The sequence below is a fragment of the Oratosquilla oratoria genome, chromosome 2, assembly GCF_046742065.1.
Source record: "Oratosquilla oratoria isolate Oo_2021 chromosome 2, ASM4674206v1, whole genome shotgun sequence".
Classification (NCBI taxonomy): Eukaryota; Metazoa; Arthropoda; class Malacostraca; order Stomatopoda; family Squillidae; genus Oratosquilla; species Oratosquilla oratoria.
The window spans coordinates 42,293,001-42,308,572 of NC_134778.1; the positions used below are offsets into that span (position 1 = coordinate 42,293,001).

The 15,572-nt window shown below is 40.6% G+C and overlaps 1 protein-coding gene across 1 annotated transcript in view; it reads left to right on the top strand.

Moving 5' to 3' along the window:
- The window catches only part of LOC143038584 (protein halfway-like), a 99,194-nt gene that overhangs the window by 35,745 nt on the left and 47,877 nt on the right, over window positions 1-15,572 (top strand). Inside the window, exon 7 of the mRNA XM_076207989.1 lies at window positions 7,108-7,274. Within this exon, the coding sequence (XP_076064104.1) occupies window positions 7,108-7,274 (167 nt within the window). The remainder of the gene's footprint in view (window positions 1-7,107; window positions 7,275-15,572) is intronic.

Below are 15,572 nucleotides of genomic sequence, written 5' to 3' on the forward strand. Positions count from 1 at the left end.
AATGTCCAAGCCATTTATATACATAATAATAAGGGACCCAAAATTGAGCCATGGGAAATTCCACTAATAACATTCCCTCATTTGGATTTTACACCATTTATGGTGACCTGCTGTTTTCTGTCACTGATCCATCCTCTGCTCCATTCAAACACTTTTCCTCCTATGCCATGTGCTTTGACTTTATTTAGTCTCTGATGGGGCACCCTTTCAAATGCTTTGCTGAAGTCAAGTTAAATAATATCATAACTGTCATTATTATGTGATGTCTTGTAGACATTAGTATAAAAAGAAGATTAGTTCCACATGATTTACCCTTGGTGAATCCATACTGGGAGTCACAAATGAAATTGTGGCTCTTGATAGATGTACACACAGTAAAAAAATTCATCATACATATAGTGCCAGTTCTCTCTTATAATGTCCAGTGCCCCTCTCCCCCAACCTCTTGAAAATTTTGTGCAGCAGACAAAAAGAACATTCTCTGGGCTGCATTATTTTTTCATTCATTTCTAACCACTCTCCATTCACTCCTATCTTTTCCATCTTTTGCATTCACTATTCCTTACTTAAACATTCCTTCTGCATCTAGTGTCCCTTTTACTTTTAAAAAAAATCTTGCCTTGGATTTTGTGCTGAAAATCTGTCTGTTGTATGAATGTGGGTAATTTTCTATGTCACCAGGTGGTAGGAGGAAGGGGAGGGGAGCAGTTGCTAGTTATCAGTTTTCCCTGAGGAAAAAAAGAATGCTGGTTTGAATATATTAAAAGAGACTTGACAAAAGTAACCAAGCATAGTACATACATACATATACCAAGGCTTTTTCCCCCTTACAAGGGAGGTAGCCAAAAAGGAAAAGGCATAAAATCATTCCTACCCATTCCATCCCTGAATACACTCCAGATCCCTCCACCCTCCCTCTTTTCTTAGCACCTCCTGGATGACGGGTCATCCCTGCACCTTGTCCACTGCCCTGGGTCAGAAGCAGTGTTGCAAGACACAGCACATCCACAGAAAGGCCGCTTCATTAAATTGGCGACACCCCCTCTCCGTCCCCCCATTACATAAAAGGAGATGGGGAGAAATCCCTTTGGGCTGCGTCAAATTTTGCTCACACATACTACCTCACCCCCCATCCCCCCACCCATTCCACCTCATGCATCACAACATCATCCATATACAACCATTCTCCATTCACCCCTGTCTTCTGTCCTCTCCCATCCATCCTCAACAGACATTCCCCTCTTCCCCAAAGCCCCCTTCACCCCATCCATCCACCTGATCCTAGGACGTCCCCTCATGTTCACTCCCTCCTCCACATCTGCCTTCCATACCTCTTTTACTTATCTTTCTTCACTCATTCTTTCCATGTGTCCAAACCATCCTAATACTCTTTCATCAACCCTATCTCCCAACTCCCTTTCCACCCCCGTTCTTCTCCTCACCTCCTCATTTCTCACTCTATCTAGCCTAGTAACCCCCATCATACTTCTCAGACACCTCATCTCAAACACATTCAAACTCCTTCTCTCTTCCTCTCTTATGTTCCATGTTTCTGCCCCATACATTGCTGTTGGCACAATCACTCCTTCATACAGTCTCCTCTTTGCATCCATTCCCAAATGTCTATTCCTCATTACACTCTTTAATCCACCAAGGCATTTACTCGCTTCTCTCAATCTACATTCTACCTCCACCTTCACTCCACCTTTTCCTGCCACATTTGCACCCAAGTATCTAAAACTATCCACTTCCTCCAGTCGCTCTCCCTTAATGCTCACTTCCAGATTACTGCCACTTTCACCCCTTGTACATCTCATCACCTTACTTTTACCCACATTTATCTTTAGCTTTCTTCTATCACATACTCTCCCAAACTCTGTCACCAACTTCCTCAATCCCTCCTCCGATCCTGCCACAAGCGCAGTGTCGTCCGCAAACAACAGCTGGCTCACCTCCCACTTTTCTCCATTTTCTTTAATCATCTCCAATCCCTGACCCACTACCCTTGCATTTACCTCTCGCACTACCCCATCCATGTATAAGTTGAACAGCCAGGGCGACATAACACATCCTTGACGAAGTCCCACCTTTACCTCGAACCACTCACTCTCTCCATTTCTAATCCTGACACAAGCTCTACTACTCTCATAAAAACTCTTGACAGCTCCCAGAAGCTTTCCTCCTATCCCATATATTTGCATAACCTCCCACAGTGCCTTTCTGTCTACCCTATCATAAGCCTTTTCCAGATCCATAAAAGCCCAAAAAACATCCTTCCCCTTTCCTATAGCTTTCTCACATATGTCTTACCACAAAGATCTGATCTACACAACCTCTACCCATCCTAAATCCACACTGTTCCTCACCAATTACTCCTTCTGTTCCTCTCCTAATCCTCTCAATCAAGATCCTCCCATAAGCCTTCCCAACTACACTCAACAAGCTAATCCCTCTGAAACTACTACATTCACACTTGTCCCTTTTTCCCTTGTAAAGAGGAATTATACAGGCACTCCTCCAGTCCTCCAGCACTCTACCCTCTTTCCAGCAAACATTAAATAACCTCACCAGCCAGTTCACCATCACTGTACCTCCTTTTTTTTAGACATTCTGCATGGCATCCATCCAGACCATGTGCCTTACCTGCTTTCATCATCTTAACAACTGCCTTCACTTCATCCTTCCTTATCTCTCCTCCATTTTCCTCACTCATCACAGTCATTTTCTTCACATTTCCCACTGCAGCTATCTTTCCCTCCCTATCCTCCTTCACATTTAGCAACTCCCTAAAATATTCTGCCCATCTTCCCCTTACTGCCTTCTCTTCCATTATCATCTCTCCATCTGCACCTTTTACCTTTTCTTCTCTACTTGATTTGCCTCCTCTTCCTCTCTTAATTTCTTTCCAAAACATCTTTTTATTACTTTCAAAATTTTCTATCATACTCTTACCCCATTTCACATCTGCTCTCCTCTTTGCCTCCTTTACCTTTTGCTTTACTTCTCTTTTCTTTGTACCTCTCATATGACTCCCTCGTCCTATTTTGTAACCAATCTGTGAAAGCTCGCTTCTTCTCTTCTACAACCTTCTTTGTTTCCTCATCCCACCATTCACTACCCTTCCTTCTATTTCCTCCTGTCCTTCTTGTTCCACACACCATCTTTGCACACTTTGTGACTCCCTCCTTGAACCATCCCCATTCCTCCTCCACACCTAGCTCTACTCTATCCTTCACTCCCTCCCACTCCTTCAGCTTCTTTTTGTACTCCTTCTCCTTTTCCTTTTCATTCAAAGAGTTCACTCTAAGAACCTCCCTACCTTTTGTCCCTTTCCTCTTTCTCCATCTATCCTCCACTCTCAACTTACCTTCCACCAAAAAATGATCTGATATTCCCCCACCCTCTCCCGTTAACACATGTACATCCTTAACTCTTCCTATCATAATCTTATTTACCACTACCTAATCCATTAACGCTCTATCTACCACCCTTCCATCCACCACCCTCTCCCATGTATACTTATGCTTGACTTTCTTCCGAAACACTGTATTTGCTATCAACAACTCTCTTTCAAGACACATTTCCACCATCAACTCTCCACTACGATTCTTTCCTGGGACTCCACATTTCCCAACCACAATGGCTCACAAATAACAGAATGGAAGCTTTACCACAAAAATCAATAGTAACACTGTGCGCTCCAGACAACCATGAATAAAAAAAAAAAAAAAAAAAAAAATAGATTAAGTGGCCAAACCCTTCCATTGGAAAGGAACCCCAAAATTTTGGGTCCAACATTTGAGACCTGTGTGACATTCACCCTGCACATCAAGGACTTAACAACAAAAATAGATAAAACAAACCTTAAGAAAACCATCCCCAGCACTGAATTTGGGTAACAAAAAAGAAACTTTAACCTCTTCCATATGATGACGCCTATGTATGCTTATTTTGAAGTTGTAGCTGAGTTACTGCCAAATTCTGTGAGCTGGCTTGATTGCATTTTTTGTGTTTATTATTACTCAGATTGAAAGAGAATGAATAAATCAGCAGTAACTGTATTTTATAATGCGAGTATTGTGATGCATCATCGAATCATTGTACATCAGGCATCCAATGCAACACATGAGAATTTGACTCATATTGAAGAGGTTAATAACCATCAACAAACAATTCATAAGAACCGTCCTAGAATACACTTCCACAGCATGGTTCCCAACAATCAGCAAATCAAACACAACTTGTGAACACTACAGAATGGAGCTCTAAGAATAATTACAGGATGTACGAAAACTACCCTATAGAACACCTACATACAGAAACCAATATCCTCCCAGTAGAACATCACATGAAAATAACAGGAACACAATTCTATCTCAGACCCTGTAATGACACACACCCCTGGTATTACATCTCACAAGCATCACCAACAGAATGCATAAAAAACTATACCAAGAAAGATCCCCTAAAATGAAAGAAATAACGGTGACACAGAAGGAAATAAGGGACCAAATAAAGAAACTTGACGTCGGAAAGTCACATGGGCCAGGTGGAATAGTGAACTGGATATTAAAAGAATGTATAGATGAACTCGCAGATAAAATACACAAGCTAATTGACTTCTCACTCAAAGAAGGAAAAGTACCACAAGATTGGAAAAATGCAAATATTGTACCAATATATAAGGGAGGAGATAAAGAAAATCCAACAAACTATAGACCGGTATCCCTTACAAGCACAATTGCAAAAATATGTGAAAGAGTTATCAAAAATATATGGACTAAACACTTGAAAGAGAACAGCATACTAAACCCCAACCAATTTGGATTTAGAAGTGGAAGATCATGTACTACAATTTTAAAATGCTTGTACTCAAGATTGGTAGAAATAATACAAGAGATGGTTGGGCAGACTGTGCCTTCTTGGACTTACAAAAGGCTTTTGACAAAGTGCCACACAAAAAGCTACTAAGAAAAACTGAAACAATAGGTGGGATACAGGGAAAATTATTGGGATGAATGAAAGACTTCTTCAACAAAACAAAAATGAGAGTGGTACTTAGAGAAAAGAACTCAAATTGAGTAAATATTATAAGTGGAGTCCCCCAAGGCTCTGTATTGGCTCTGATAATGTTTGAAGTTTATATAAACGACACAGATGAAGGCATCAAATGTTATATAAACTTCTTTGCAGATGATGCGAAACTATTGAAGAGAATGAGTACAGAAGAAGATTGCAAATCCTTTCAAGAAGACCTGGACAAAGTCTGGAAATGGAGTGTAAAGAACGAAGTGAATTTCAACATTAAAAAATGTATAATGGAATTTGGAAAAAGTAAAAATAGAATATTGGGTCAATACAAAATTGGTACAAAGAAAGTTACAAAAGTAAACTCGGAAAGAGACCTAGGAGTAATTATCTCAAACAACATGACACCAGACAAACATGTTAACAAAATAGTTGGAGAAACTTACAATTTAATAAGATCAATGAAAGTAGCCTTTGACTACATGGACGAGGAAATGGTAAAGAAAATACTAGTTACACTGGTAAGACCAAAATTAGAATATGTTGCATCTGTGACACCTAGTTAAAAAAAAAAAAAAAAAAAAAAATAGAAAGAATTAAAAGAGCAATGACAAAAATGGCACCAACACTTAACAAGTTGACTGGTAAGACCATAATTAGAATATGCAGCATCACTATGGACACCTAGTACAAAAAAAAAAAAAAAAACTAGAAAGAATTCAAAGAGCAATGACAAAGATGGCACCAACACTTAGCAAGTTGACATATGAACAAAGATTGGACAAACTAAACTTATCAACTCTGGAACAGAGTTCAACAACTCTGGCCAGACTGCAGTGCGGCCACCACCCAGCACTTCTAAGCTACCAGAAGAGGCTGGATGACCGCATTGTGAACAGCTGCCCAGGATGTAACACTTCACTCCATACCATACAACACATAATGGAAGACTGCATTATACACAATCATGCACGCAAACAACACAACATACACTCTATAAAGGATTTGTGGGAAAACCCAGTTTTGGCTGTAGCATTCCTTGGGGAGACGGGACTGCTTGGACAGACAGTCTAGGGAACGACAACAACAACAACAACAACTCTGGAACAAAGAAGAGAAAGAGGTGATTTGGTAACCATCTACAGAATTATGAAAGGGATGGAAATCCTTGATAGGGATGACCTACTTAAATGGAACAGAAGAAATACAAGAGGACACGAGAAGAATCTTAAGAAGGACAGTTACAGAAGAGATTTGAAAAAGAACAGCTTTCCACACAGAGTAATAGATACATGGAACAAATTGAAAGAGAAAACAGTGAGTGATAACACTATACATGATTTTAAGAAAGAATTGGATGTGGAAAGATACAACTGCAGGTCACTATGAGCATAGCTCTTCTCCTGCAAAATACAACTAGGTACAACTAGGTAAATATCAGAACCATACTATTCAAACATCTACCTCAACCTACCACACAAATTACACAAAACATCCATGCAGAAACACATTCACTTCCAGGTAACTAAACAAGCCCTTCAAGAAAGACCATCTAACTAAATAACAACAGCCCCTAGATATACCACAGAGAAAACCCTTCCACACCAGATAAGAACCACACTAGCATGCCTACTCTCTGGTCACAGCAACAAATAACCCCAGTTGCAGCCATCACACAGAAGACACAGAATACTTAATTTTTCTACTGCCTTATCCTAGCTATACCCAGACAACAGTATAATATTTCAATATTAATTGACTAATGGTCCAACCTGGTGGCTGTTGCCATTTACCTAGGAGCTGTATCTCCTGCAAGAGACCTGGGGTCATGGATTGACTGATTTAATTTGGGCATAATACATGCTCTGAATGATTTATTTGCTTGAGCCTAGTGGGAAAAAGTTGGGTGCAGGAACAATTAAAAGGGTGACTTTAGTCTAAGATAAAGAGCTAAATTGGTTTAGTTATTTGTACAATATACTTTTCTGTTCCATAGCTTCAGTTTAGAACATATTAACTGCACATTAGGTAACTCGAATATATGGATATTTACTTTTGTTTTCCAATTTTTTCCATTAGGTGGAACAGTCTTCTGTAATTGCAGTGATGAATGGTACAGGAGTTGGGTTGAAGTAAATCCACACTTCTCGAAGGAAACCTTGTGCTATGTTAATTCTTCATTCTTGATTATTGCATGTACAACATTCAAAAATATTCCTGTTCAAACACTTATGGAAACTAAGAAGGTGAGTACAGTAAACCTGTTGATACAAAAAATCATCAACATTGATTTTTGTGTGGTCAAGTATTCTCTTGTATTAATTTTTTCAATCCTTTCAGCCATCATATGTTATATGCAATTTATTTAAAATGTTTCCTAGAATTAATCAGTGCATTGCAGATAAACACCTATAACCATATATACTTGTATTCTGAAACCTCATAACATAAGGTACTTGGATAACTATCTTTCATTTATCTACCTGTTTGTTGGTTCACGAACTTGTAGAATTTTGGAGATAGACCCCCATAACCATATATATTCTGATACCCTATCACTCCAGGTACTTGGATAACTATATTTCATTAAAAAAAATATATATATATATTTTGGTTAGGGTTAACCTCTTCACTACGGGGCACATCGCACGTCTGGCAGCATTAGCTGCCCGATGTGCGATGTTGCGTCATAATAATCGCATTATAAAAAATAAAGTCAGTGCTCAATCGTTCGTTCTCTTTTACCCGTGTATTTTGATAACCATAGAAAACTGATGAAGCCAGTTTAGAGAGAATGAAAATTACGTAGGTACGACTACAATAAATATAATCAAGATGGCGACGTTGGCAACATCGAGTATCCACTTGCTCCTCATGCCGCCTACGTAGGCATCACCGTATGGAAGTGGTTAAGGGTTAAAGTTAGGTGGGGTATGGTTCGGTTAGAGATTATTCATGAACTCCTCCTAGGTTTTTGCAGATAAACTCCTATAACCATATATATTCTGAAACAAATGAAAGATAGCAATCCAAGTACCTTGGTTTATAAAACCAAGGTACAGTCGTACCTCGGTACTCGACCGCCTCTATACTCGACCAAATCGGTGCTCGACCAAAAAATTCGAGTAGAAAATGCATCGGACCTCGAACAGATTTTCGGTACTCGACTAGCTCGAACAGCGGGTAAGCGTCAGTTCGACTCACACCGCCAGCGGAGTAAGACGTACGCAGTTTGTTCGAGTATTTCTTCCCAGATTTAAACTTTTTCGTGTTGCTCTAGCCCTTAATAATGGGTCCAAAGAAAGACAGTGATAAGGGGAAAATTGGTTTCGGTGTTCGAACAAATCGGTGCTCGACCACCACCTCAGAACGGATTATGGTCGAGTACCGAGGTACGACTGTACTTGGATTGCTATCTTTCATTTGTCTGTCAGTCTGTTCATGAACTCCTAGGGTTTTGGAGATAGACCCTCATAACCATATATATTCTGATACCCTATCACTCCAGGTACTTGGATAACTAAATTTCATTTCCAAACAAAATTATTTTGGTTAGGGTTAAGGGTTAAAGTTAGGTGTGGCATGTTTAGGTTAGGGATTATTCACAAACTTGCAGCAATGCACTGGTAGTTTGGCTAATTGAGTTATATTGATATATGTAACTTTTCTCCACAAATTCTCTCAAAATTAAGGTGATCATCATTTGCCTGCAGCAATGCGCAGGTAATTTGGCTAGTATGTATGTGTGTATATATATATATATATATATATATATATATATATATATTTATACACATATATACACACGCACACACACATATATATATATATATATATATATATATATATATATATATATATATATATATATATATATATATGTTAAGGCATAAGAGGGTCTGGGAGTTTTCCAACCAGTACCCTAAGGTTTGGGTCTTTTAATGTGCGTGGATGTGGTACAGATGAGAGTAAAAGGGAAGAGATAGGCAGTATGTTTGTGAGGAGAAAGATGGATGTACTGGCTTTGAGTGAAACTAAAATGAAAGGAAAGGGCAACTGTGAGTTTGGGAGTGTAGCTGGGAGGTACTCAGGAGTGAAGAGGGGATGAGGGAGAGAAGGGGTGGCTATACTAGTAAGTGAAGAGATAAGTAAGTGGGTAGTGGAGTGGAAGGAGGTGTCATCAAGGTTGATGTGGATGAAGGTGAAGCTGGGAAAGGAGATGTGGGTTTTTGTAAGTGCGTATGGGCCTGGTAGTGAGAAGAACGTAGAGGAAAGGGAGGCATTTTGGGTAGATATAAATGAGTGCATAGAGGGATTAGGGAGAAATGTCAATGTAGTTGTATTGGGAGACCTAAATGCTAGGGTAGGAAATGAACCAATTGACAGAGTGATTGGGAAGTATGGAGTTTGAGGTAAAAATCGTAGTGGAGAACTGATGGTGATGTGTCTTGAAAGAGAGTTGATGATAGCAAATACAGTGTTTAAGAAGAAAGTCAAGCATAAGTACACATGGGAGAGGGTGGTGGATGGAAGGGTGGCAGATAGAGCATTAATGGACTATATAGTGGTGACCAGGAGTATGGTAGGAAGAGTTAAGGATGTACATGTTCTAAGGGGAGAGAGTGGGGGAATATCAGATCATTTCCTGGTGGAAGGTAAATTGAGAGTGGAGAATAGGTGGAGAAAGGAAAAGGGCAGAAGTTAGGGAAATACTTAGAGTGAACTGCTTAAATGAGGAAAAAAAGGAGAATGAGTATAAGAAGAAGTTAAGAGAGGAGTGGGAGAGAGTAAAGGATAGAGTAGAATTAGGAGTGGAGGAGGAATGGGGATGGTTCAGGGAGGGAGTCATAAGGTGTGCAGAGATGGTGTGTGGAACAAGGAGGGCGGGAGGAAATAGAAAGAAGGGTAGTGAGTGGTGGGATGAGGAAGCAAAGAAGGGTGTAGAAGAGAAGAAGCAGGCATTCATAGATTGGCTACAAATTAGGACGAGGGAATCGTATGATAGGTACAAAGTAAAAAGAAAGGAAGTTAAGCATAAGATAAAGGAAGCAAAGAGGAGAGCAGATGTGAAATGGGGAAAGAGTATGACAGAAAATTTTGAAAGTAATAAAAAGATATTTTGGAAGGAAGTTAAAAGAGGAAGAGGAGGCAAATCAAGTAGAGAAGAAAAGGTAAAAGGTGCAGATGGAGAGATGATAATGGAAGAGGAGGCAGTGAGAGGAAGGTGGGCAGAGGCTTTTAGGGAGTTGCTAAATGTGAAGGAGGATAGGGAGGGAAAGGTAGTTGCAGTGGGAAGCACTAAGAAAATGAAAGTGATGAGTGAGGAAAATGGAGGAGAAATAGGGAAGGATGAAGTGAAAGCAGCTGTTAACCCCTTCTATATGGTGATGCCTACGTAGGCGTCATGAGGAGCAAGTGGGTACGTGAGGATGCCGATGTCGGCGTCTTGATTATATTTATTGTAGTTGTACCTGCGTGACCCCCATACTCTGTAAACTGGCTTCATCATATTTTCTATGGTTATCAAAATTCACGGGTGAAAGAGAGAACGATTGATACAGTGGTGACTTTATTTTTTATAATGCGAGTATTATGATGCAACATCGTATGTGTGGCACCTAATTCTGCCCGTGAGATTTTGGCCTGGAGTGAAGTGGTTAAGATGATGAGAGCAGGTAAGGCACCTGGGTTGGATGGATGCCATGCAGAATGTCTGAAGAAAGGAGGTACAGTTATGGTGGACTGGCTGGTGAGGTTATTTAATGTTTGTTTAACCTCTTCAGTACGGGCCAAAATCTCGCGGGCAGCATTAGCTGTCAGATGTATGATGTGTCGTAATAATACTCGCATCATAAAATATAGTCACCGCTTATATCGATCATTCTCTCTTTCACCCGTGAATTTTGATAACCATAGAAAATGTGATGAAGACAGTTTAGAGAGTATGTCATTACGCAGGGGCAACTACAATAAATATAATCAAGACGCCGATATGGCAGCCTCGCGTATCCACTTGCTCCTCATGCCACCTACGTATGTGGCACCGTATGGAAGGGGTTAAGAGAGGGTAGAGTGCCAGAGGACTGGAGGAGTGTCTGTATAGTTCCGCTTTACAAAGGAAAGGGGGACAAGTGTGAGTGTAGTAGTTACAGAGGGATCAGCTTGTTGAGTGTAGTTGAGAAGGCTTATGGGAGGGTCTTAATTGAGAGGATTAGGAGAGGAACAGAGGGAGTAATTGGTGAAGAACAGTGTGGTTTTAGGACAGGTAGGGAATGTGTAGATCAGATTTTTGTGGTAAGACAGATATGTGAGAAAGCTGTAGGAAAAGGTAATGATGTTTTTTGGGCTTTTATGGATCTGGAAAAGGCTTACGACAGGGTAGACAGGAAGGCACTGTGGGAGGTACTGCAGATATATGGGATAGGAGGAAAGCTGTTAAGAGCAGTCAAGAGTTTTTATGAGAGTAGTAGAGCTTGCATTAGGATTAGAAATGGAGAGAGTGAATGGTTTGAGGTAAAGGTGGGACTTTGTCAGGGATGTGTTATGTCACCCTGGCTGTTCAATCTTTACATGGATGGGGTGGTGCGAGAGGTGAATGCAAGGGTAGTGGGTCAGGGGTTGGAGATGATTAAAGAAAATGGGGAAAAGTGGGAGGTGAGCCAGCTGTTGTTTGCTGACAACACTGCGCTTGTAGCAGGATCAGAGGAAGGATTGAGGAAGTCAGTGACAGAGTTTGAGAAGGTATGTGAAAGAAGGAAGCTGAAGATAAATGTGGGCAAAAGTAAGGTGATGAGATGTACAGGGAGAGAGTGACAGTAGGCTGGAAGTGAGCATTAAGGATGAGAAACTGGAGGAAGTGGATAGTTTCAGATACTTGGGTGCAAATGTGACAGGAAAGGGAGGAGTGGGGGTGGAGGTAGAATGTAGATTGAGAGAAGTGAGTAAATGCCTTGGTGGATTAAAAAGTGTAATGAGAAATCGACATCTGGGAATGGATGCTAAGAGGAGGTTATATGAAGGAGTGATTGTGCCAACAGCAATGTACGGGGCAGAAACATGGAACATGAGAGAGAAAGAGTTTGAATGTGTTTGAGATGAAATGTCTGAGAAGTATGATGGGGGTTACTAGGCTAGATAGAATGAGAAATGAGGAGGTGAGGAGGAGAACAGGGGTGGAAAGGGAGCTGGGAGATAGGGTTGATGAAAGAGTATTAGGATGGTTTGGACACATGGAAAGAATGAGTGAAGAAAGATTAGTAAAAGAAGTGTGGAAGGCAGAGGTGGAAGGAGTGAATATGAGGGGGCATCCTAGGATGAGATGGATGGATGGGGTGAAAGGGGCTTTACAAAAGAGAGGAATGTCTGTAGAGGAAGGATGGGAGAGGACAGAAGATAGGGGTGAATGGAGAAGGGTTGTGTATAGATGAGGCTGTGATGCATGAGGGGGAGTGGGTGGGGGATGGGGGGTGAGGAAGTATGTATGAGAAAAAAAATTGACACAGCCCAAACGGATTTCTCCCCGTCTTCTCCTTTTCTGCATGAGGGGACGGAGGTGGGGGGGTTGCCGAATTTATGAAGTGGCCTTGCTGTGGTTATGCTGTGTCTTGCGACACTGCTTCTGACCCAGGGCAGTGGACAGGATACAGGGATGACCCGTCATCCAGGAGATGCCAAGATAGGAGGGAGGGAGGAGGGTGGAGGGGAGTGGAATATATGGGAAATGAAATGGGTGGGAGTGATTTCTATGCCTTTTTCTTTTTGGCTACCCCCTGTGTAAGGGGGAAAAAGCCTTTGGTATATGTATGTATGAATGTATGTATATATATATATATATATATGAATACATATATACATATATATATGCAATAAAAACACTAGGAGCGTGTGTTCACAAATGCGTAAGTAACCACTAGGAAAAGTAAACTAACGAAGCAGAGCGCTTTTGTATAATTACATCTTCAGTGCAGATACAAAGAAGGAATTATAGGAACAAGGTACAGAATATATGACATAGTAAAGAGGGCATTCGGAGAGGTAGTGGAAGAAGTACACGTGACAGACGTTTGAACCGTCCTTGTAACCAACAAGTATGGGACAACTGCTCATAATTTATATTATAATTTAAATCTTGAAATTTCATGAGAAATATAACTATCTAATTTGTACAAACCTTGATGAAGATTAACATTTATCCCCTTACTAGATTTGATCAAACTGCATTCAATTAAATTTCTTTCTGTTATGTTGTTGTTGTATGTGATGACTTTAGCGTTATCCCAGTCAACTGGGTGGTTAAAATGGTTCATGTGGTTGTTGTTGTTGTTGTTGTTGTTGTTGTTGTCGTTCCCTAGACTGTCTGTCCGAGCAGTCCCGTCTCCCCAAGGAAGGCCACAGCCGAAACTGGGTTTTCCCACAAATCCTTTATAGAGTGTATGTTGTGTTGTTCGCGTGCATGATTGTGTATAATGCAGTCTTCCATTATGTGTTGTATGGTATGGGGTGAAGTGTTACATCCTGGGCAGCTGTTCACAACACGGTCGTCCAGCCTCTTCTGGTAGCTTAGAAGTGCTGGGTGGTGACCGCATCGCAGTCTGGCCAAGTGGACTCTGTCCTTACGTGGGAGAGAGGATTCAGAAGGGTGGATATCAGGGGGTCTGGCATGCAGCAGTGTGTTGTCTTTCAGTGTGTTAATGGAGCGGTGAGTGATATGATTATGAATATGTCTCCGGAGGCTGGTATTCGGTGGTTGTGGAGGAAGAGAAGAGAGTATCTGTGTGTAATAAAGGTCTTTGGGTGTAGTTTTAATGTTTCTTGGTGTGTGTGGGTGTTCTGCTATGTAGTGTAGCGGGTGTGATGTGTTTGTGGTGGCTGCAGCAAGTGTTTGTGTGCCTCTCATGTCGAGGTGGTCTTTGACTTTGAGGACTTTTGTTTCATGGTGTAAATGGTCTGTAGGTGATGTATTTGTGCAGCCTGTAATTGTTTTTAGGGCTTTGTTTTGTATGATTTGAAGGGTGTTGTGGTGTGTCTCACTGAGATTAGGAGCCCATGCAGGACTCGCATAATTCAACACTGAGCGTATGCATTGTTTGTATATTGTTATATTAGTTTCTTTGTTTTGTCCAAATGTTGTTCCAGTGATTGACTTAAGTGCGTTAAGTCTAGGTGTGCATTTGTTTTTTATGGTTGTGAGGTGTTGTTTGAAAGACATGGATGTATCGTATGTTACACCAAGAATTTTCGGTGTGTTTGTGTGTGGTATTAGAGTGTTGTTGATGTAGAGATGAGGTATGTATTTGTGTTCTTTTGTCCAGTTGGTGAGAAGTGTTGCTGTAGATTTGGTTGGAGCTATTTTGAGTCTGTTTGTGATGAACCATGTGTTGAGTGTGTCAAGGTAAGGCTGGATTATTTCTGCAGCTTTGTCTGTGTTACGATGTGTGCATGTGATTGTTATGTCGTCTGCGTAGGAAGAGATTTGTATTTCTGAGGTGTCTGGCGTGGGTAAGTCATGCATGTATAGATTAAATAATGTGGGGGATAGAACCGAGCCCTGTGGTACTCCGTTCTTAATGTTTCTGATGTGCGATGATTGGCCATTATATGACACATGAGCATTCCTGCCTGCCAGATAATTGGCCAGCCATCTTTTGGTGTTATTGTGCATGTCTGTGTTATATATTTTATTTGTTAGGTTGTGGCGGGGGATAGCATCAAAAGCTTTACTAATGTCCAATGTTATAAGAAGTGTTCTGTGGTGGGGCCTATCTGAATTGATGCCATCTAAAATTCTTTGTGTGAGGTTTGTCAGAAGAGTGTTTGTGGAGTGTAGTGGCCTAAAACCGTGTTGTGAGTCAGCAAGGGGAATATATGGTGTGACAAGTTTAAGTATTAGGCGTTCAATGACTTTAGAGGGGGTTCATGTGGTTGAATATACCGCTAGATTGGTTTCCCTCTCTAACGTATTTCTTGTGTTGATTGATTCGTGTTTTGAGTATTTTAGCAGTCTGACCAACATAAAACTGATTACATGATTTACAAGGTATTAAAACTGATTACATGATTTACAAGGTATTAAGTTCACGGTGGAGATAGAGAGTGAAGGTATTTTGCCTTTCCTTCATTGTAATGTCTACCGCCGTGAAAGTGAGTTGAAGTTTAGTGTATATCGCAAACCAACCAATGTTTGTTCATATATACACTATTATTCCTCACACCCTGATGGCGTAAAGAGGTCTGTTTTTTCTTCGATATTCCTCAGGGCCCTACGCATTTGCAGCCCAGAGTACATCAATGATGAAATAAGATGTATTTACGACATTGGTACTAAGCTACAATACCCCACACATGTTCTTGACACAGCTTACAATTGTGCTAAAAGGACATTTTATAACCTTAGGTCAACTCAAACTTTCAATATGAATAACTTGCTAATTCTACCGTACCAAGAGAACCTGCAAAATATTCCAAATATATTACGTATATTTAGCATTTATGTAGTTTTTAACAATAAGAACACTGTAAGACAATTGCTCATAAATAATTCTGTC